Source organism: Bubalus bubalis, chromosome 18 (assembly GCF_019923935.1).
Source record: "Bubalus bubalis isolate 160015118507 breed Murrah chromosome 18, NDDB_SH_1, whole genome shotgun sequence".
NCBI classification, from domain to species: Eukaryota; Metazoa; Chordata; class Mammalia; order Artiodactyla; family Bovidae; genus Bubalus; species Bubalus bubalis.
Genome location: NC_059174.1, coordinates 57,448,392 through 57,471,923, shown reverse-complemented (window position 1 = coordinate 57,471,923; position 23,532 = coordinate 57,448,392). Strand labels below are relative to the sequence as shown.

At 39.8% G+C, this 23,532-nt stretch overlaps 2 protein-coding genes and 1 pseudogene across 2 annotated transcripts; all 3 read right to left on the bottom strand.

Moving 5' to 3' along the window:
- Nucleotides 1-2,590: 2,590 nt before the first annotated feature.
- LOC123330200 lies at nt 2,591-7,312 on the bottom strand (annotated as a pseudogene).
- A 4,025-nt stretch (nt 7,313-11,337) lies between these two features.
- On the bottom strand, nt 11,338-12,288 carry LOC123330284 (vomeronasal type-1 receptor 4-like). Its single transcript, XM_045163282.1, has one exon. The coding sequence runs from the start codon at nt 12,286-12,288 to the stop codon at nt 11,338-11,340; it is 951 nt and encodes a 316-aa protein (XP_045019217.1).
- A 5,536-nt stretch (nt 12,289-17,824) lies between these two features.
- Nucleotides 17,825-18,994, bottom strand: LOC123330288 (vomeronasal type-1 receptor 4-like). Its single transcript, XM_045163283.1, has one exon. It carries the CDS (start codon nt 18,803-18,805, stop codon nt 17,867-17,869), a length of 939 nt encoding a protein of 312 aa, XP_045019218.1. The 5' UTR covers nt 18,806-18,994; the 3' UTR covers nt 17,825-17,866.
- Nucleotides 18,995-23,532: the final 4,538 nt, after the last annotated feature.

Sequence of the window (23,532 nt, the reverse complement as noted above, 5' to 3'; positions counted from 1 at the left end):
TGAAACTTAGAGTCCTTCTATGATTTATCAACCTTGAGGATGGCCTTGGAGACCCCTGACTGAATCATGTTAAAGAATATAACAAAAAATTCTCTGATGGTCACTTTGCTGTGAAACTAACACAATAAGTCACCTATACTTAAAAAATAAAAATAAAATTGAAAAAAATTAAATTAAATTGAAATTAAATTGAAAAATAATCTCCAATTAATAAATAGTGATATTCAGATAAAATTGTAGATCTACTTTTATTGGACTAAATATAGACCCCTGACAGGGGAAAGAAATTTGATTACAAAGTAAATCCATTAAGACAATATTTGTGTAAAAATTTAACCAAAATGGACTATATTAAAGAATTCATTTTTATGTCATTTCAAGTAAAACATCAGGGATACTCTAAAACCACATTTTTAAAAGGGTATACTTAAAGCTAAAGAAAATTATTACACATCAGTATCAAAATGCCATCAGTTGTGGGATGATAAATGAGAATCTTACTTAATTTTATTGTTTGTATATTATTGTTTCCATGGGAATCAGATTTCTATTACGCTGTAACAAACTGACATGATATCAGCTGCCTCAAACAACACATTCATTTTCTCACATGTCAGTAAGTCAGAAGTCAAAGTGTCTGCTCCCCTGGACTCTTGCTTTCAAATTGGAGTATAGTTGACTTACAATCTTGTGCTGGTTTCAGGTGTACAGTAAGTGAATCAGTTACATATATACATATATCTTAGCTTTTAATGTGTAGTAAAGGACTTCCTTGGGGGTGTCCAGTGGTTAAGACTCCACCCTTTGAGTACAGACAGTATAGCTTCAACCCCATCAAGGAACTAAGATCCCAGAAGACAGATGGTGCACTCAAAAAAAACAAGTATGCTAAATTTCTAGGTAAAAGTTAACACATGGTAAGGAAACAAATTTCAAAGAAAAAAATCAATTATTAAGTAGAACTACATTTTAAAATTAATGGAAAAGAAGTTCACATACATGAAACAAGAAAATAAACTTTATTGATATACAAATGTGTCAATTATTATATTAAATGTAAGTAGACTAATTTCTTAATCAAAACTGTTACTATACTCAAGAAATGTTTTCTCAAGAGATACAGATAATAATATGATTAAACTGGAATAATAAAAAGTACAGTTTATGAAATCTTAACGAAAAACAAGTATGGCAATATGCTCTTCAGATAACATACATATTAAGATTTATCACTAGTGTAGTTATAGGCATTTAAAATTGTTCTTATGTACAACTTTCCAATAACAAATATGTTTAATTCTATATGTATTAATATATACATAAACATAGCTTCAAGAAATAAGTATACACATTTATAGATATCTGTACATTGTGTATAAATATACACATTTATAGATATATGTAGCTATATCTATAAATTTATAGATTTATAGATATATGTACTTTCTTTTTCTTGCTATGTGATCTAGTTTGTGGTAAATATTTAAGTGTTTCAACTAAGGTGAAAATGTTGGTTTCTCTTTGGGGTACAAAGTTCAATCGATATATAACCATTGGGTTAAAATAAGTATTTTGCTTTTCAGCCTGTTGAATTCTCAATACTTTCATTGGCTTCAATGAAAAAAAATGTAAAATGTAAATGTAAAAAAAAAATCTCTCCTAAAACTGAGAAAATAAATAAAATTAATTAAAAAAAAAAAGATGTACTTTGCTCCTTGAAAATCAAGAACCACAAACTCTGTACACACAGAATCGATCCACGTCTTTTCTCTCAAATGGCTCTCCACGGGTTGCTCTGAATTTGGTGGAAGTCTCTACCACAAACTAACCTCATAGAGCATTCACCTGCAAACATCTTCCATCCCAGTATGTCCAATTCACCCTCACTAAAGAGGGAAAACACTGACTTCTACACAACCCACGTGTAGGTTGCAATTCACATATTTTTCCATTGTCACAATCACGTGTAGTTATTTAGAATCTAGTAAAATGTAATGCTATGCTCTCCTTTATGCCACTTCAGTTCAATCTGGTCATTTCTATCTAAAAATGCTTAAACATGCTCATCTTCCCACAAAACATCATATTCCATATAAATGACTGTCTTCATTCTAAGAATATAATGTACAAAATTCATGACTGGCTTCCAAAAGCATTACTCAAGAACTGAATTTCCCCTCCAGCACTCTAGTCTTCAGGTTTAGCAATGACTTGCCACATGCTGTTCCATTTTCATACACCTTTTCTTAATATCCCATGCCTACTTTATTTTTGGAATTTTATGGTTATAAATTAAAGTTACACACTCATACAATTCTCTATGACAATGAGATTGTTTGTGGACTTGACATTTGTTATGGCATACATTCTGAACTCCTCAACTGCAAGCACTAGTAAAACTTACATTGCAGAAGTATTTACACAATAATTATAAAATACTTCATTAAAAGTACACCATGATATTGTTTACTTTGAAGGAGATGCTCACCACTACTGTTTACCATTCTCTGGTAAGCCACTCACAATTTTACCTAAGACTCTGAGGGAAGTGAGGAAACAAGCCAATGAATATAGTTCAAATACATACCATTTACATCTTTCTCTTAAGGGTAAGGGAGTTTGTATCCCTTTTCCCAGCAAAGCAAAGCCTGGGTATTCTGGAATCATGACTCATGAGCAGAAAGTGGCTAACAGTTGGGAAACACGCAGTGATTATTCCAGAGACGTTCAAAATGAACAAACTAGGATTCTTCAAATGACTCAAAACAATATAACAGATTGAGGAAAGGGTGTTAAACTTAACAAAGGTGCTCACAACAAGAACGATAGTTTTAAGGTATCTCTGGACGCAGGGGAGGATTTGGAGGAGACGCTGATGCTATGAATGCTTTGGACTCTCTACTTGTGCCTGTAGAGGATGAAAACTGTGGAACCACTGGCCCACATCATGAGCACAAACATAAGACATCAGGGAATGATATCAACGCTGCATATAATGAGTCTCTGATTTGGTCATGGCGAACAGCATAACAGTGTCCAAACATTTTCTGTCTGTGAAGTTTTTGTTGCTCAAATTTCCAGTCACATACATAGCATACGCAACATTTACCAGCATGTTCACGATCCAGCACAGGATAATTGAAGGAAAACCAACTGCAGAGCTTTCACTTTAAGCTCTGCCCACCTGGAGGTCTGGGGACAGATGGTGATGGCCTGGAAGACACTCAAGGGGACAATGGTGCCAATGGACACACCTCTGCTCACTCCATGAACATATCTGGAAAATTCGCGTGTAAAGTCACTGTCCATGAGGGGCCACCCAAAATTTGCCATTGTATTGTGGAAGCCACCAGAGAACAGAACCAAGATGTTGGCAACAATCAGATTCTTAACAATCAAATCTATGGTCCTCAGCCTATACCCAGTGCAATAAAGGAAGAGATAATGGAAGAGAGAAATTCCCCAGCATTCCAAATATAGTCTGTAATAATAAGATCAACCCTTCTGACAATCACCACCAGCTATGCTGTCAGGTCTCAGTGACTGATGGTTTCTTCTGAGCTAGAGGATTCAGAATGGGAATATGAGGCATGGAACATAGGTACCAGGTCAAGTGAAATCCAACTTTCTACCCTGAATTAATTACTTGAAGTTTTCCTTCAGGTCAAAACTTCCATGGGTTCCATGTACAGCCATTAAAGAATACTTGTGATGTATGAATCACTGCTATGAAAGCCACACATGTGGTAATGTCTTTATTTCTCACAAATTCAAGAGACAGACACTATTATCTTTCTTAGAGTGATGAAGCAAACGTTGACACAGAGAGGTGAAGTGTTCTAAATTGATTCACTAGTTGGGGGCACATGGCTAATAGGGATTCCTTGGCTGAGCTGGGGAATAGTGCACTTAATCCAAAAAGCACTGAATAACTAGTTAGTTACCTGTGTTCTGCAAATAAACAAGATCTAAATTTAGTTTTGTGTGTTGTCATTTCAATTTAGGTTGGTGGTAATTTATCTTAAAATGTAGGTACTGAAAACTTTTGAGTTATTTGTGAAGACTTATTATACACACAATTATAAATCTGAATAAAGCTAAAGATCTTCAATTATCCAGGCCAGAATACTTCTCCAGGGGGTCTTCCCAACCCAGGAGTCAACCCAGGTCTCCCGCATTGCAGGCAGATTCTTTACCACTTGAACCACAAGGGAAGCCAACAATACTGGAGTGGGTAGCCTAACCCTTCTCCAGTGGATCTTCCTGACTGAGGAACCCAACCAAGGTCTCCTGCATTGCAGGCAGATCTTTACCAAGTGAGCTATCAGGGGATCCCTACACACAAACAAATCTTTGACCTGGGTTCACTATACATTCACTCCCAATTGTCAAGTCAGTTGTTAGAGCCAGAATGGTGGACTACCCATTCTACACACACAGACACACACACACACAAAGTCATTACACAGACATGCAAGCATACACACATGGACATTCACATACTCAAACATACAGTCACACACATTCACATATTTATGCATATACACACGCACATCCTCATATAATCTCAATGGATATTGACACTACTAATGCACGAACTGAACCCATGAAAATTCCATGCATATATACAAATATTAATAGATACACAAACTCAGCTACCACTCTTAAAAACACAATCACCATGCACGTGTGTGTCTCAGTGACATGATCTTCCACAGAAAAACAGTTCTATCTGCAAACTTTGGGATGCCTCAAAATGGGAGCCTTCCTACACTTTCCAGTCCTTCCAACCCTGCAACAATCAAAATCGCAATATTTAGTACAATACACAGCACCTAAAATGTGAGGTGAATATTGCCATCTGATGTCAAGACACAGTCTAGGCAAAGGCAACTTGTAGTGTTTGGGGTAGTGACAGTGTGTGGGTGTGTAACAGTAGAGTAGGAATAGGCCACGGGGTAAAGGAGCCATGTGAATAAGATCGTAGTACAGTGAACCTGGAGGCCAGGGATTGTAGAGTGGGCAGGGGAAGAGAGAGGGCAGAGAGAGAGAAGGTAGAAGGAGTTTAATGTTGATTAAGCATTCAAGTGCAAGCCTCAGGATGAAAATACAAGTGGGCAAAGTGGGTAAGAAGTCACCATATGGGGAACTTGGTGATATGGGGTAAACAGAATAATGGGGATAAAAATTTCAGTGGGGATGAAGTGAAGTCACTCAGTTGTGTCCAACTCTTTGCGACCCCATGGACTGTAGCCTACCACACTCCTCCATCCATGGGATTTTCCAGGCAAGAGTACTGGAGTGGATTGCCATTTCCTTCTCCAGAGGATCTTCCCAACCCAGGGATCGAACCTGGGTTTCCCGCATTGTAGGCAGACGCTTTACCATCTGAGCCACCAGGGAAGTCAGTGGGGATGAAACATGGGCAAAAGTGAGCAAAAGTCAGTGGTAGGTGGGTTTATAAAACATGGCGTGGGGAGAAGATGACTTCACATAGAGTAGGCAGGTCCTGGTAGAGATAACAGTCCTAGTGAGATAGTGTGTGGAAAGGGGATGGGTCTGGGAGAAATAATGGGACCAGGACATGAGAGACCTGGAGAGGACAGGGGTATGAAGGAGCCCAAAAGCCCAGGACAAAAGGTCAGGACTACAAGGCGGAGGACCATGGATGCAGAGTGTGGACTGGGATTATATATGGAATCTAAAAATAATACAAGTGAATCTATATATGAAACAGAAAAAAATTCACAGACATAGAAAACAGACTTATGACTACCTAGGGGAAATGGGAAGCAGAGTAAATTAAAATTTGAAATTAGCAAACTATGATGGAAACTCCTAGACACAAAATAGATAAGAAAGAAGGATTTACTGTATGGCATACAGAACTATAATCATTATGGAAAAAGACAATGAAAAATAATGTGAACAATATACATATAGGGAAAATTGAATCATTTTCTGTAAACCTGAAACAAACATACTATTATAAATCAACTGTATTTCAATTTACAAATTAAAAAGAATCTCTATGGAATAAATGTGATGTTTCAACAAATTTCTAGATCTATTTGTATGGAACTAAAAATATCTTCATTATAGACTAGTGATTAAGGAGAGCAATTTGATTAGAAAGTAAGTCCAGTATGACAATATTTCTTTCAATACTGAACCTAAACAGAATACTTTAAAAATTCATTTTAATGTCATTTCAGATATACTACTAAGAACACTCTAAAACTACATTTCCACCCCCACCCCACCTTTTTTTTTTTTTTAACTTTACAATATTGTATTGGTTTTGCCATATATCAACATGAAATCCGCCACAGGTATACACGTGTTCCCCATCCTGAACCCTCCTCCCTCCTCCCTCCCCGTACCAGAGTGAACTTGAACTGAAGAAAATTGTTACAGCCAAGAGTAAAATGCTATCAGTTGCAGGAAATTAAGTGGGAATTTTACCTAATTTTATTTATCATTTATTTTATAATTCTGTTCTTTTGGCTGCTGTTACAAACTTCCATGAAATTAGCAGCTAAAAAAAACAGTGATTCATTTTCTCACAGGTAAGTTAGAAGGCCAAAATCAAGTGGTCTGCTCTTTTGGGCTCTTAATGAGAGTCTCTGGGGAAGAATTACTTCCTGGTCAATTCACGTCTTTATGAATTCTTCATAATCTCTATGTGAATCCCTCTATCTTGAAAGCCAGCATTAAAACACTGACCATGACCATCCACACCCTCCCCCACTGCCCAGTCCTATTTTCTATCTCTTCCTCTTCATTTGCTTCTAACTGGTCTTTCTATTCTTTAGGGTTATGTGACTACAAACAGCCTCCTCAGATAATGCAGGAGAATCTCCCTATGTTAAAGTCAGATGACTTGTAACCTTAGGTGCATCTGCAAAGACCTTTCTGCCTATAATGTGACACAAACCACCAAATTAAAGCACCAAGGGAGGGAGATCTGCCTATAGCATTACAATTTTTTTCTTCAATGAAAAACATCTTCAATTGTGATCATATCCATAGAACGATTGCCAGTGATTACTTCTTGGGATGGTTTCACACAAAAAAACAAACATTACTTATAATTTTTCAATACTGTTTAGTTACATGTTATTTCTTATATAAAGCTTCTATTAAATTTTAAAAATACTAAAGTAAAAAAGGAGAATCTCACCAAATCAGTTAGAGGCATAAATGTTCTTGAAGACATCATACTGGGTAAGAGTCAGGTCTCCTGCTGCCAAAACTGAGGGCCCCAGACCAGGAGAGATGTCCAGCCAGGCCCACCCTGGTCACTCCCCATGCCCGAAATACTCAAAGAGGAGTAAACTAGTGATGGTTTGGTATTCACTCAAACTTCTACCTAGGGACTTAGTGAATATTAAAAAATTATTAGCAGTATTGGGCGGTGGGGGGGCTGTGCCATGTGACATGTGGGAATCTCATTTCCCAGATCAGGGATTGAATCCATGCTCTCAGCAGCAGAAGCATGGAGTCCAAAGCACTGGACTTCCAGGGAAGTCCCAGGAGTATCTGATACGAACAGTATTTATCACTTCAATGTCTAGTTGTAAAAAATGGCCTATGAGTGACTTGTGATTCCACTGAAAACAACGGTATTAATAATGGGGGATGAGTTAGTGACCCCCAAATCTGCCCCAAATAACTCCATCCACTTATTTCCATACAGGCTTCCCCTGCACCTCTAGTACCCGTGACCTTCACCCCACGACTCCTTAGGTCTTTATCGCTCTCTCAGGGCTATAGGCAACACTCTCTGAGCCCATGATCTACATTTTCCCCTCCAACCTCCACCAGGCCCTTCTATTTCCGCATCTCTCTTCCACTGTATATAACCCCGTGGAATCCTCTCCCTTGACAACTCTATACTCCCACTAATCCCAGCACCTCAGCTGGCAAATCCTTGTCCTTCATGGCTTCCCCTTTCCTTGTGGATCTATATTTTCTCCTAATCTAGTCACTCTATCCATAAATTCCCATTCTCTCTGTACCCCTCCCTCAAGAACCTTTTCACTTGTAAGTTAGATTTGTGGAGTCTTTCCTGTAAAGAATCAAGCTCTAAGTATTCAATTCAGTTCAGTCACTTAGTCGTGTCCGACTCTTTGCAACCCCATGAACTGCAGCATGCCAGGCCTCCCTGTCCATCACCAACTCCCTGAGTCCACCCAAACCCATGTCCATTGAGTCGGTGATGCCATCCAACCATCTCATCCTCTATTATCCCCTTCTCCTCCTGCCCTCAATCTTTCCCAGCATCAGGGTCTTTTCAAATGAGTCAGCTCTTTGCATCAGGTGGCCAAAGTATTGGAGTTTCAGCTTCAACATCAGTCCTCCCAATGAACACCCATTTATGCCATTTATGATGAAGAGCCATTTGATCTGAAGGCCTGGGGTCTGAGTAGCAGCTGTCCGTCACATGAGGCCTCAGAGCTATCTTCTTGACCCCAGGACAGCCCTGCACCTAGACTCAGCTGAACTTCCTAGGTTGGCAACACTTCATGTATAGCTCTAATACTTTTGCCACCTGAAGCAAACAGCTGACTCATTGGGAAAGACCCTGATGCTGGGAGAGCCTGAGGGCAGGAGAAGGGGATGACAGAAGATGAGATGCTTGGATGGCATCACCGACTCAATGGACATGAGTTTGAGCAAACTCTGGGAGATAGTGAAGGACAAGGAAGCCTGGTGTGCTGCAGTCCATGGGGTCACAGATATGACATGACTTAGGGACTAACAACAGCAACACGTGTACTGTCACATGTCGTTCAGGGCAAACTCATATCATCTTCATGTCGCTTCCCTCGAAAAGACGTGGAATCTTAAGCCTGGTTTCTTGTGAATTTCACCCCAGGTACCTTTCCCTTTGCTGATTCAAGCATGTATCCTTGCACTGCAATAAAGAGCAACCCTGGGTGTAACCCTGGGTGTAATGGAGAAGGAAATGGCAACCCACTCCAGTCTTCTTGCCAGGGAAATCCCATGGACAGAGGAGCCTGGCGGGGTATAGTTCATGGGGTCACAAAGAGTCAGACACGACTGAGTGACTGAGCACAGCACACATATATATGTGTGTGGAGGTGTGGAGGTGAGTGTAACCACTCCTGAATCTTGGGAGTCCTTCTATGAGTCAACTTTGAGGATGGCCTTGGAGATCCCTGACTGAATAATACAAGGAATTTCCTGGTGGTGCAGTGGTTAGGACTCAGCACTTTCACCGTTTGGGCTTTGGTACGATCCCTAGTTTGGGAAGTGAGATCCCATGAGCCCCGCACTGTGTTTTAAAAAAAATACTATTTCTACTAACAAAACATATTTAGACACGTCATCTTGCTGTAGTAAGCTCTGTTACCAAGTCTAGGAACCCAGGCCAAGGAAACCCAACAGTGAATACATTCTACCCCAACAGGGCTTTAAAAATACACACACAACACAAAAGACAGAGAGTTACATTCAGTATAGACCTGACCCTTGAATGTGGTTTTCCTTAGGGGCGCTTGTCAATATGAACCACGTAAAGCATCCAAAACCAGTGTGTCAGCACCAACCTGCAAGTGAACTCCATCAGTACTAATTTCATGTCACCTGAGAGATAAGTACTGTTCCTGTCAAGTCCTTGGGAGGGATCTGCCTGTCAGGCATCCTCCCAGAACCAGGTCTGCTCCGAGGCCCTGCTGGAGCTCCTGAACATGGGCTCAAGGCCCTGCGTGAGGAAAGATGAACATGTATAGACTCAGCAAGTGCCCCCTAGGGGAGAATCAGGGACATGGACATCACCACCTAGACACAACTGCTGGCCCTGCCTGTCTCCACCCCCAAAAAAGACAATAAAAAAATCAGAGGGGGGTGTTTTCAAAGTCATAATTTATACTGGACCTGGTATGGATTCAAAGCATCCTATCCTACAGTGTTACTGGTTCCAAGGAAAGTTCTTTACACTATAGGAGAGGGTATGATGAGAGAAAAATCTGAAGTCCAGCGAAACTCAGCTAGCTGAAGTCTAAGGCCGGTACTTGCATGAACACAAAACTTACAATGTAAAAAATAAACTTTCAGCATGAGAACTGTGACACAGTAAGGTATCTCCATTTGGACATTTCCCTAGTGTATGACACAGAACTGCCAAAACCTTTAGAAATGTTTGAGTGGTACAGGTGAAAGAAGTATTTCATTGTTTCTCAGAACAAGCGTTTACAATCGTATCTGAGTATTTCTTAATGAGGTGACCTGGATGGGCCCCTAGAGAGCTTCAGGATGGCAGCTGGTTGCCAGAGGAGCCAATCATGTGACTAGAGAGGTGAAACATTCAGGTTGACCCCCCCAAAACTCTTGGGACAGAAGAGGGACTGGAAATTGAGTGACTCACCAATTGTCAATGATATAATCAATGATGAAACCTCCATAAAACCCCCGTGAGCAGCAGTGCACAGAGACCCTCAGAGTTGGACAACACTTCCACCTGCAGGGAGGGTGGCAATGCCCAACTCCATGGGGACAGAGGATCCTGTCCTTGGGCTCCGTCCAGAACTCACCCAACATATTCCTTCATCTGGCCATTCCTTTGTATCCTTTATAATAAACTGGTGGTAGTAAGGAAAATGTTTCCCAGAGTTCTGTGAATATTCCACCAAATTCTTCAACTTGAAGAGGGGGGTGAGTGTAGGAACCCCTGATGTTACAGCCGAGTCATCAGAAGTGGACACAACATTAGTCCCCAACACTTGAGACTCCCATTTAACTGAGGACAGTCTTTTGGAGTCTGAACTAGGTGGTTAGTGTCATTGCTGGAGTGACAGAGAGTTGAACAACTGCTTTGCAGAGTGTGGAAAACCTACTCACATTTGGTATCACAACTGTTGGGAATAAAAGCACTTCATTCAAACAGTGGTAGGAAAATAAGAACAAAAAAATAGACTGATATTTACCAAGATGACCTGCAAAATGAAGACAAAGGTGAAAGAAATAAAAAGCACATTATAGTGACACAAAGAAGGTAGGAAGAAACTCAACAAGCACTGGACAAATTAATCCATTCCATCAGTAAAATATACTGAACCTACTTTACCTGCAGTGTCAAGCACTTTGCTGGCACTAGAGACAACAATTTACATGGGCTTCCAGGTGGCACTAGGGGTAACAGAACCTGCCTGCCAAGGCAGGTTAGAGGGAAGAGACACCGGTTCGATCCCTGGGTCCAGAAGATGCCCTGTAAAAGGGAATCGCAACCCACTCCAGTATTCTTGCCTGAAGAATTCCACGGAGAGAAGAGCCTGGAGGGCTATAGTACATAGGTTCACACAAAGTTGGACATTACTGAAGAGACTTAGCACAAATAGGGGTAGGAGATTTTGAGTGCCTTATCCCAGCAAAGCAGTTCCTGGATATCCTGGAGTCTCGGCTCATGAGCAGAAAGGGACTGACCATTGGGAAACATGCAATGATTATTGCAGAGGTTTTCACAAAGAAAACATCAATACTGTCAAAAACAGCCAAAATAATAGCACAGATGAAGGTAAGGATGTTGAAAAAGATAAAGGTGAACACCAGGAGAAGGATGGTTTTGGTAGCTCTGGACTCAGGGGAGGATATGGAGGAGATGTTGGTCCTATGAAAGTTTTGGACCCTCTGCTTGTGCCTGTACAGGATGAAAACTGTGAAGCCACTGGCCAAGATCATGAGCACAAAACATAAGGCATCAGGAAAGGAGAGTAATACTGCATATAATGAGTCTTCAGGTTGGCCATGACTGACAGCGCTACAGTATCCGAAATCTTTTCTATTTGTGATGCTTCTGTTTCTCAATGTTCCGCTCATATACATAGGAAAAATGACATTCACCAGCATGTTCAGGGTCCAGCACAAGGTAACTGAAGGAACCATGCATTTGAGAGCTTTCACTTTAAGTTCTGCCCATTTGACAGTCGTGGGACAGATGGTGATGGCCTGGAAGACACTCAAGAGGAAGGTGGTGCCAATGGACACGCCCCTGCCAACTACACGAACATACGGGAAAAATCTGCATGCAAAATCACTGTCCATGAAATGCCACTCAAAATTTTTCACTGTATCATGAAATCCACCGGAGAACAGAACCAAGATGTTGGCTACAATAAGATTCTTGACAATCAAATCTGTGGTTCTCAGCCTTTGCCCAGTGCAGCAAAGGAAGAAATAATGGTAAAGAACAGAGAAATTCCCCAGCATTCCAAATACAGTCTGCGATAAGAAGATCACTTCTACTGCCAAATCCCGGGCAGACATGCTGTCAGGTCTCAGTGACTGATGGTTTTCTTCTGAGCTAGAGGATCCTGAATGGGAACATGAGGCATCGAACACAGGTACAGTGTTAACTAAAACCGAACATTCTCCACTTACCAATAGTTCCTACTTTGAAAGGATGGCTTACTTCAAGTATTCCCGTCAGGTAAGTGCTTCCAAGAGTTGAATGTATAACCATTAAAGAACACTTTCAATGTATGAATCACTGCTATGAAAGCCACATTTGCACAAATGTCTTTAATCCTCACAAATTCATGAAACACACACTGTTATATTATATATAAGTATGAGGCAAACATCAGCATAGAGAAGTTCAGTGTTTGGTCTAAATTCACTCATTAGATAGGGACGGAAGGCTAACAGCACGTGACCCTAGATCAGCTTGTAATAAGAACGGTGCATTTAATCAAAAATACACTTAAAAAAATATATATATGCACTTAAATGCTAGTCACCTCTGTTCTTCAAATAAACCAGGTCTAAATTTGGTTTTGCTTCTGTACTTTGTCATTATATTTAGGTTGGTGGTATTAATATTTTATTTTCATATTTACATAGTGACAATATTCCATTTAGTCCTAAAGACTCATTTTATAGGCAAATATTAACTTTGAATAAAGCTGTAGAAAAAGTTAAATGTAGATGCACTGCCTCACAGCATAAAACTGCAGGTACCTTCCCCTGACAAAGCAGATTTAATGAATACAAGAACGGCTCAATGTAAGGATGGAAACTGAAAGACTCATTTACTTTCATTCCTGTTCAGAAGTTCAATGGATCAAATCATAGGAACCATGGCACAGGAAACATTGATGCCTGATTAATGCTGTATGGTAGAGTTTATTAGTAATTCCAAATCATATATATATACACCTGAGTCAAATAAAAGCATTAGCAGTAAGGCAAGCTTTCTGAAAGATATGAAATACCATGACACACAAAATCAAATGTTAAGGTAGGCAAACTTAACAAATGTTAAGTTTGTGTACAGTATAAATGACATATTTTTGGATGGGAACATTTAAAAGCAGCAGAAATATCACAAAATACACGTGAGCCTAAAATGATATCTGAAACATGTAAACTTCTATTTTTCTTACATCCTGCTTCGCTAACTTTAAGCAATAAGAGTTTCTCCACATTCTATACAGATACAGTTATTAAATGTACTAAGCACTTCATACACCAAGAGTTGGAGAAAACACTTCTACTCCAGCAACAGCTGCTAGACACACTGTTTCGGCATAGGATCAGATGATTCCCTGGTTCATCCTACTCCCTCTTACAGTATGACCCACCATGGCCACACCTATCAACCTAAAAATTATTTCTATGATTCCTGAAAAGTACTCTGATCATCAAACTGGCTTAGGAACTACAGTCCTTTACCATATGAAAAATCAGATTTCATTATCACTTGCTTTAAACCACAACAATCTGTCAGTGAGACATACATACATCACACTAGGAGCCATCAGGGATTGGTGAAAGGTCTAGGACCCCACCTCCCTTTTCCATCTCAGTTCATATTCAGGATTTATCCCGCCCTCCTGCAGGGCTTTGGTGCTGACCAGGTCCATAGACAGCAGATTGCCTTTGTCCAATATGTTCACTTACCAGATTCCTGACTCAAATCCTTCCTTTATAGATTCTACTTCACAGATGAATGTAGAGAAAACCACTGTTTTTTTCCTGCTGCCTGGATGGTGAGCTCAACACCAAGGTCAAAGCAATCAGCCTGTGTACAAGAGGGGTAGCTCAACCCTGAGATATGAGCTTGTGATCCTGTGACCTCACCTCCCCTCAGAACTGCAATTTTCATGTCACCTATAGCAGCGTGGGCAGGAACAGGCTTGGGAGCTGGGATTATTTTTGAAAACAGTCTCCCAGTTGCTAATTACCAGGGACAATTTTAAGTTTCAGGTTAATATGTCTAAGAGACTACTGGAGTGTATTTGTGACAGAAGCTTAGTTTTCCATGATCCCGGAGGCAGGCAGGGCTCACACGCAGGGAGCAGGAAGTACTTAGGACTGACACAGGAACTGGCTACAAGTATCTGTTTCATTAGAGGTTCTGCCTCACTGAGAGATTCTACTCCGAACAGTTCTTTCCTCATTTCATACACTGAGCTGCACCAGCAATTAAGGTAAGGGCAAAAAAAAAAATGGAATTGGTCCAAATATGAGCTTTTCAAAGATGTACAGGTAAAAAGAAGGACATGACACCAATGATCTACATTAGATATCACTGCACTCATTTGCACAACTCAATAGTAATGAATATGTAAATTGTTAGCAATACAAACTTTCCCAATATTTACCCTCACTAGTCACAGGAAGCAGAACCAACTAATATCTATAGAAAAAAGAAAGAAGCTTCCTAAAAGTTCTTGAAAATAAAAGAACCAGGACCAGATAGTTTAAGAGGGAGATTCTACTATTCGTGTACTGTCAGATAAGCTAATGCTACTCAGTCAACTCAAGACCAACAAACAGGGAATTCCCTGCTGGTCCAGTGTTGAAGACTCAGTGCTTTCACTTCCAGGTCAGGGATTCAATCCCTGGTCAGGGAACTAAGATCCGGCAAGCCACTGGGAATGGCCCCCTCAAAAAGAGCAGCAAATCATTAACAGAATCCTCCACACTTATTTTTGTGCAAAATTTTGAGTAAGGAACCATGATTTCCTTTAAATTAAGAAACAATTCATATAACACAAATTTCATATAACACAATTATATGAAAATATTCTGTATATAAAAAACAGTTGAATTCAATTCTTATGGTTTTCCTACACACAAATCAACTCTTTGCTCTGTGTTCAGGATGGAATGACTCTGTAATTTCAACTCAGTTACTACAGCCATTACAATAGCCAACCCAACCTACATAGAAACACCCAAACACAAACACCCCAACTCACCTACACAAAGATGCAAACAGGCATGTGTGCACACTCAATACATTCAAACATGTATTTACATACATTCACATAGTCATGCACATACACAATCACTCTTGCTCAAGTAGCTTTAACTGAATCAATACACGCTCAAAAGCATCAAGACACACACTGAACACATAAAAAGTGTCTTATATGAATAAGCATAAATATATACACTCACAGGAACTCAGAACTATTTTTAAAAAATCAAATCATGATGCAAGTGTGTGTCTCAATCACAAGATCTTAGGCAGAACAGCTGCATATCCAGACTTATGGAAATCTGAAAATGGGAGCCTTTCTACACATTCCAATCCTTTCAACCCTGCAAAAATCACAAAGACAATATTTAGTACAAAACACAGCACCTAAATTGTGCAATCAACATTCCACCTGATGTTAACACACAGTGAGTACGTATTATTCAAAAGTGTATCACTGAAGGAAAAAAAAAGAGCTGCAAGTATTTTAAATTAAAGAAACTAAAGAATCAAGACAATGGAATGCAATTTTCATATCATGACTAGATCTTAGATTTATGAAAGTGAATATAAAAGACATCATTGCCTCATTGGGAGAAATCTGTATATGGACTTGCTATTCAATGATGCTATTAGGCATTGATTTGTTAGTAAGATGCTACTATTGATTGATAAATAAGATGCCTCAATTGTGTTAGATTAGAGAATTACCTAGAAAGGAAGTAAACATTCAGCTAGCAAGGGGAAAATTGTCAAAAGGTATACAATTTATTCTCACATGAAACAACAAGTACATAAACAGATGAAAAAGAATTTGTGATAAAATGGTAATGTTTGCAAAGAAAATAGTAATGTTTGGTGAATCTAGATGAAAAGTATGGCGTAGGTTCAGGATTTTACAGGTCTATATTCCCTGCTGTATTTTTACATTTCTGTATGTTTCAATTTTTCCAAATAAAAGTGATCATTAAATGAAAGGTAGGAGTATATGCAGAAAGCGAAGAAGAACTAAAGAGCCTCTTGATGAAAGTGAAAGAGGAGAGTGAAAAATCTGGATTAAAACTCAAAATTCAAAAACGAAGACAATGGCATCCAGTCCCATCATTTCATGGCAAATAGATGGGAAAACAATGGAAACAGTGACAGATTTTATTTTCTTAGGCTCCAAAATCACTGAAGATGGTGACTGCAGCCATAGAATTAAAAGACGCTTGCTCCTTGGAAGAAAACTGTGACCAACCTAGACAGCATATTAAAAAGCAGAGACATTACTTTGCCCACAAAGGTCTGTACAGACCAAGCTAAGGTTTTTCCATTAGTCATTTATGGATGTGAGAGTTGGACCATCACAAAGGTTGAATGCCGAAGAATTGATATCTCTGAGCTGTGGTGTTGGAGAAGACTCATGCGAGTCCCTTGGACTGCAAGGATATCAAACCAGTCAATTCTAAAGGAAATCCATCCTGAATATTCATTAGCAAGATTTATATTGAAGCTGAAGCTTCAGTACTTTGGCCACCTGATCCAAAAACCCAACTCATTAGAAAAGACCCTGATACAGAGAAATATTGATGACAGGAGAAGAAGGGGATGATAGACAATAATATGGTTGGATGGCATCACTGGCTCAATGGACATGAGTTTAAGCAATGCCTAGAGGTGGTGAAGGACAGAGAAGCCTGCAGTGTTGCCGTCCATGAGCTGGCATTCAGACTTGACAGAGTGACTGAACAACAACACTAAGCCAATACTCACTGTGCACCTTGAAATTGAGGAGCCACAAACTCCATATGCACAGCATGGATCCCTTTCCCTTTCAAATGCTTCTTCCTCCAGTGCTCTGAATTTAATGGAAGTCTTCACTACAAAGTAATTTCATAGCTTTGGATATGTGAGCATGCACCTGAAAACCTCGACTTACCAATATGGTCATCTTCACAAAAGAAAGAAAACTCTGCCTTCTACAGATCCAAGTTCCATGCAATTCTCAACTTTTTCAATTATCACAATCACATGATGATTTTTTAAAATATGGTAAAATGTAATTTTATGCTCTCCTGTACACCACTTCACTTCAATCTGGCCATTTCTACCTGAAAATCCTTAAACACACTCATCTCCCCACAAAATACTGTATTTCACCTAAACAGCTATTGCCATTCTAAGGATAAAATTGACAAAACTCATGCCTACCTTCACAAATCTTTACTCAAGGACTGAAGTTCCCTTCCCCATTGCCTTCAGATTCAGTAACAACCTGCCACATGCTCTTCCATTTCCACCCACCTTTTCCTAATATTCCATGCCTACTCCATTTCTAGCAAATTTGCATTGATACTTTTAAGTTACACCCTTCTACACGTGTCTATAAGAAGCAGACTGTTTGAGGACCTGGTGTTTATTATTACATACATTCTGAACTCTTCGACTTCAAGCACTAGCAGAACGTCCATTACAGAAGTATTTACATGATCACTGTATCATACTTCTTTGCAATTACTATCACAACATTGTTTACTTTGAGGAAGATGCTCACCACATCCTGTTTACCATCCTCTGGTAAACCACTCACATTTTACCTAGGACTCTGAGGGGTTGAGTGAATAAGCCAATGAATACAGTGCAAATACATACCATTCACACCTTTCTCTTAAGAGTGGGGGAGTTTGCATTCCTTTTCCCAGCAAAACAGAGCCTGGATATTCTGGAGTCACGACTCATAAGCAGAAAGGGGCTGATAGCTGGGAAACATGAAATGACTACTGCAGACATGGTCGAAATGAACAAACTAGAATTGTTGGAAATACCCAAAATAATATAAGAGATGGAGGAAAGTGTGTTAAAATTAATAAAGATGCTCACCAGGAGAAGGATGGTTTTAGTGGCTCTGGACTCAGCAGAGGATATGGAGGAGCCATTGATTCTATGAACGTTTTGGACTCTCTGCTTGTGCCTGTACAGGGTGAAAACCGTGGAGCCACTGGCCAAGATCATGACCACAAAAGAAAAGACAACAGGCATAGACATCATTGCTGCATATGTTTCTCCATAACGATCATTGGGAACAGCAGAACAATGTTTGAAACTTTTTCTATTTGTGATGCTTTTGTTACTCAATATTCCAGTCACGAAAATAGGATAAATGATATTTAACATCATGTTCACGACCCAGCACAGGATAATTGAAGGAACAACACACTTGAGAACTTTCACTTTCAGCTCTGCCCACCTGGAGTTCCTGGGACTGATCGTGATGGCCTGGAAGACACTCAAGATGCATGTGATGCCAATGGATGCTCCCCTGCCCACTCCGCGAAGATAAGCAAAAACTCTGCATGCAGGTCCGCTTTTGAGACAATTCCACCCAAAAGTTGTCACTGGACTGCAGAATCCAGCAGAAAACAGAATGAAGATGTTGGCTACAATAAGGTTTGTCACAATCAAATCTACGGTTCTCAGCCTATCCCCAGTACACCACAGGAAGAGATAACAGTAAAGAAGAGAGAAATTCCCCAGCATTCCAAATACTGTCTGTAATAATAAGATGGAGCCTGCTGCCAAATCACCAGTAGCCATGCTCTCAGGTCTCAGTGACTGATGGCTGTCTTCTGAGCTGAAAGTCCTGAATGGGAAGATGAGGCATGGAACACAAGTAGCAGGTCAACAAAAATCCAATATTCTCCACTTATCAATAATTCCTACTTTAAAAGAGTTCATGTTTTCCCGTCATATCAGTGCTTCCAAGAGTTGAATGAAGAACCATTAAAAAACACTTGATTGAATGAATCACTGTGAACAAAGCCACACAAATGAAAACATCTTTATTCCTCTCACATTCATGAGGCAGGCAGTATTATCTCCCTTATAAAGATGAGGAAACATCACCCAGAGAGGCTAAATGCTTAATCTATATTCACTCACTGGTTGTGGGCAGATGGCTAGTGAGGATTTGAATCTGGCTGCCCCAGTAACAAGGAAAGTGCATTTGCGCCAGAATACATGCAAATACTAGTGACCTGTGTTCCTCAACTAAACCAGATCTTAGTTTAGTTTTACAATTTGTTATTTCAGTTTAGTTTGGTAGTATTATATTTGAAAATTTAGGTACTGGGACTTCCTTGCTGGTTCAGTGGTTAAGATTTCACACTTTCAAGCATGTGCTGCTTAGATACCTGGTCAGGGAACAGGATCCTGCATGCCTCATGGCAAAGCCCCCCAAAAAAGACATTCTAGGGTCAAGTATAAATTTTGAATAAAGCTTTACAGATACTCATTAGGAATATAATACTGCTGGCAACTGGCCTGTGTTCAAGTTGGATTTAATGAATACAAGAATGACTCAATATTAGGGCAGCAAAAAAAAAAAAAGACTCATTTACTCTCAATCCAGGAAAAAGCACAACGGCACAAGTCATAGTTTCATGGAACAGCAAATGATACCTCATTAATAGTTCACTAAAGAAACAAAATTAGCATTAATATTAATTTCACGTGATATATATATTTATTTAGTAATACCTGCAGTATTACCTCCAGGAGATCGTCCTATCCAGGTATCCTACATTGCAGGCAGATTCTTTACCTGAGCCACCAGGTAAATAATAGCCACCTCAGATTCATCTGAGCCACCAGGGAAGTGCAAGAATACTGGAGTGGGTAGCCTATCCCTTCTCCAGGAGATCTTCCTGACCCAGGAATAAATCCTGGGTCTCCTGCATTGCAGGCGGAATTCTTTACCAGCTGTGTTATCAGCTGCTAAAGAACATGCCTCCCAACACAGGAGATATGGTTTTGGTCCCTGAGTGGGGAAGATCCCCTGGAAAAGGAAATGCCAAGTCACTCCAGTATTCTTGCTTGGGAAATCCCACGGAAAAAAGGAACCTGGCGGGCTACACTGGACGGGGTCGCAGAAGAGTTGGACATGATTTCACGATGAAATGACAACAAATATAAGTATTACCAATAAGGCAAGATTTGTGAAAGATATGAAAATACAAAATACATGCAAAATCAATGTTAAGGTGAGCAACCTGTGTATGGTATAAAGAACATACATTTTTTGAATAGGTATTATAATTTTGAAAAGAAGCAGAAATATGGTATCTGAATTGCATAAAGTTCTATTTTTCTTACATGCTGATTCCTTAATTTAAGTGAAAAGAGTCTCTCCACAATCAACAGAGACACAATAACTTAATCTTCTCAGCAATTCATACAACATCCAGAGTTAGAGGAGACATTTCTACTCCAGCAGTGGCTGCCAGACACACTGTTACTGCACAAGGTCAGATGATTCCTACAGACTCATCATACTCTTCGTTACAAGGATGAACTATGTATGTGCTCACCTGTGAAACCTGAAATGTAGGCACAGGATTCCTGGAAAGTAGACTGAACATCATATTAACTGGGGAAATACAGTCCTTAGTTTTATAAAATAACACACTAGTATTAAACCAGAACAATCTGTCAGTGAGCCATATATGCATCACATTAGGAGCCATTAGGAATCGGTGAAAGATCTAGCACCCAATCACTCCTTTCCAACTCAGCTCAGACTCAGGATTTATCCCACCTTCCTGCAGGGCTTTGGTGCTGGATCATGCTCACACAAGGGAGAATCCCTTTGCCCAATATGTTCACTTACATGATTCCTGATACAGATCCTCCTTTACAGATTCTATCTCCCTGAAAAATACAGAAAAAAACTCATTGACTTTTTCCTTCTTCCTGGTGGTGGGCTCAGCATGAAAGTCAATCAGTATCTCTGCAGGAGGCCTAGCTGGACCCTGAGATATGAGCTTGTGATCCTGTGACTTCACCTCCCCTCAGAACTGCAATTATCATGTCACCTGTAGCAGCGCTGGCAGGAGGAACAGGCTTGGGAGCTGTGATTATTTTTGAAAATATTTTTCCAGTCACTAATTACCAATGACAATGATAAGTTTCTAGCTAGTATATCTTAAGAGACTTTGGATTGGTTGTGACAGATGCTTACGTGTGAGCGTGCTAAGCCATTTCAGTTGTCTCTGACTCTTTGAGACCCTATGGACTGTAGCCCTCCCAGGCTCCTCTGTTTATGAAATTCTCTAGGCAGGAATACTGGAGTGGGTTGCCATGCCCTCTACTTTCCACGGTCCCTGGAGGCACACAGGGCTCACATGCAGGGAGCAGGAAGAACTTAGGACTGACATGTAAGAAACTGGCTGCACATCTATGTCTCAATGGAGGTTTTGCCTCACTGACAAATTCTACCCAGGATAGTTCTTTCCCAATTTCATACACTGAGCTGGTCCATCAATTAAAGTGTGACAAAGAAATGTGAATTGCCCTCATATCTGAGGTTTTCAAAAGAGATACAAGTGATAAGAAGGACATGATTTCAACACTCTATATTAGATATCAGTGTACTCATTTGTACACATCAGTATAATGAATATGTAATTTGTTAGGAAGATAAACTTTCCTGATATAGACCTTCAGTAATTTTAGAAGCAGATGTAGATACTACCCCCAGAAGAAAGAGATATAGCTCGAAAACAGAACCATGCAAACAAAAGAACAAGGATCAGGTGGTTTAACAAGGAGATTCTAGTATTTCCATAAATGTCAGATATGCCAGTGCTACTCACTCAATTCAAGACCATAGAGAGATCAACACAGTTCTCTACAAAATTAGTTTTTACAAACTTTTCATTAAGAACTTAGGATTGCATTTTTAATTAAGAAATACATTTCCATAGGGTCAAGAAAAAATGTATATAAATTATGAATTGAATCTAATTGTTCAGGTTTTCCTTACACATATATTAAATCTTTGATCCAGGTTCATTCCATATTCCCTCTCAATTGTCAAGTCAGTTGTTACAGCCATAATGGAGGACAATTCATTCTACACAAACACACACAAATGCTCACATACAAGCTCATTTACATGCAGGGATGCGAGGATATTCACACACTCAAATATATACTTGCACACATTCAGATACTTAGGCACACACATAATCACTCTCATCCGCATACAGTTTCAACTGCACACTCACAACCGTGAATGCACACACTGCACACATGAAAATTACGTCTCACATACACAAGTACTCATAAATATAAACATACATAAACTCAGAATTACACTCTTTCATGAAGTCACAGTCAGCACATATGCACTTCAGTGATAAGAAGGACAGTTGTATCTTCAAACTTCTGGATGCCTCAAAATGGGAGCTTTCCTCCACTTCACAGTGCTTCCAACCCTGTGACAATTACAAAGAAAATATTTACTACAATACACAACATACTAAAATAGCAGACAACAGTGAGACCTGTTGTCAAGACACACTTTGGGAACTTGGAGTCCTTGGGGTAGTCACAGTGTGTGGATGTGTCACTGGGTGAGTAGGAATAGGCCAGAGGGAAAAGCAGCCGTAAGGATGAGAGGGTGACGGAGTGAACCTGGGGCCCAGTGTTATAGAGAGGGCCGGGGAAGAAAGAGGGCAGAGAGAAGAAAGGCACAGGGAGTTTAAAATATTTTTGTGGTCAGATTCGCAAAACAGAGTATGTTAAAAATTCATTTTTATACCAATTGTGATATAATATCAGGTTTACTCCTTTAAAGGGCTTCCCTGGGAGCTCAGTGATAAAGAATCCACCTGCCAAGCAGAAGACATAGGTTCGATCCCTGGGTCGGGCAGATCCCCTGGAAGAGGAAATGGCAACCCACTCCATCAGTTGTAAGAATAAATGGGAATTTTCCCTAATTTTTAAAAAGCCTTTTTCAATTTATTTAAATTGGAGGATAATTGCTTTACAATATTGTGTTGGTTTATGCCATACATCAAGATGAATCCGCCATAGATATACATATGTCCTCTTCCTCTTGAATCTCCCTCCCACTACCCACCCCATCACAACACTCTAGTTTCTCACAGAGCAACAGGTCTGAGCTTATTTTATTGTTTAGTATTCTGTTTTTATTGCTGATGTAACAAACTTCCATGAAACTAGCACCTGAAATAACACTCACTCCTCTTCTTACAGGTCAGTTAGTCAGAAGGCCAGAATCAAGTGGTCTGCTCTCCTGGGCTCTTAACTGGAGCCTCTCCAGTGAGAGTTACTTCCAGGCTGATACATGTCTTTGCAAGAATTCTTCACAATTGCTTCTACATGGCTTATTCTATCTGAAAGTCAACATCAGCAAACTGACACCTTCCCCCTCCTGTTTTCAATCTCTTTCTCTTCAGTTGCATCTAACTGGCCTTTCTGTTCTTTAGGGTCATGTAACTACAAGTCTACCCAAATAA

Bases quoted from the DNA above. Each gene is read 5' to 3' on its own strand.
- LOC123330284 (XM_045163282.1), bottom strand. From the start codon at position 12,288: ATGTCTGCCCGGGATTTGGCAGTAGAAGTGATCTTCTTATCGCAGACT.
- LOC123330288 (XM_045163283.1), bottom strand. From the start codon at position 18,805: ATGGCTACTGGTGATTTGGCAGCAGGCTCCATCTTATTATTACAGACA.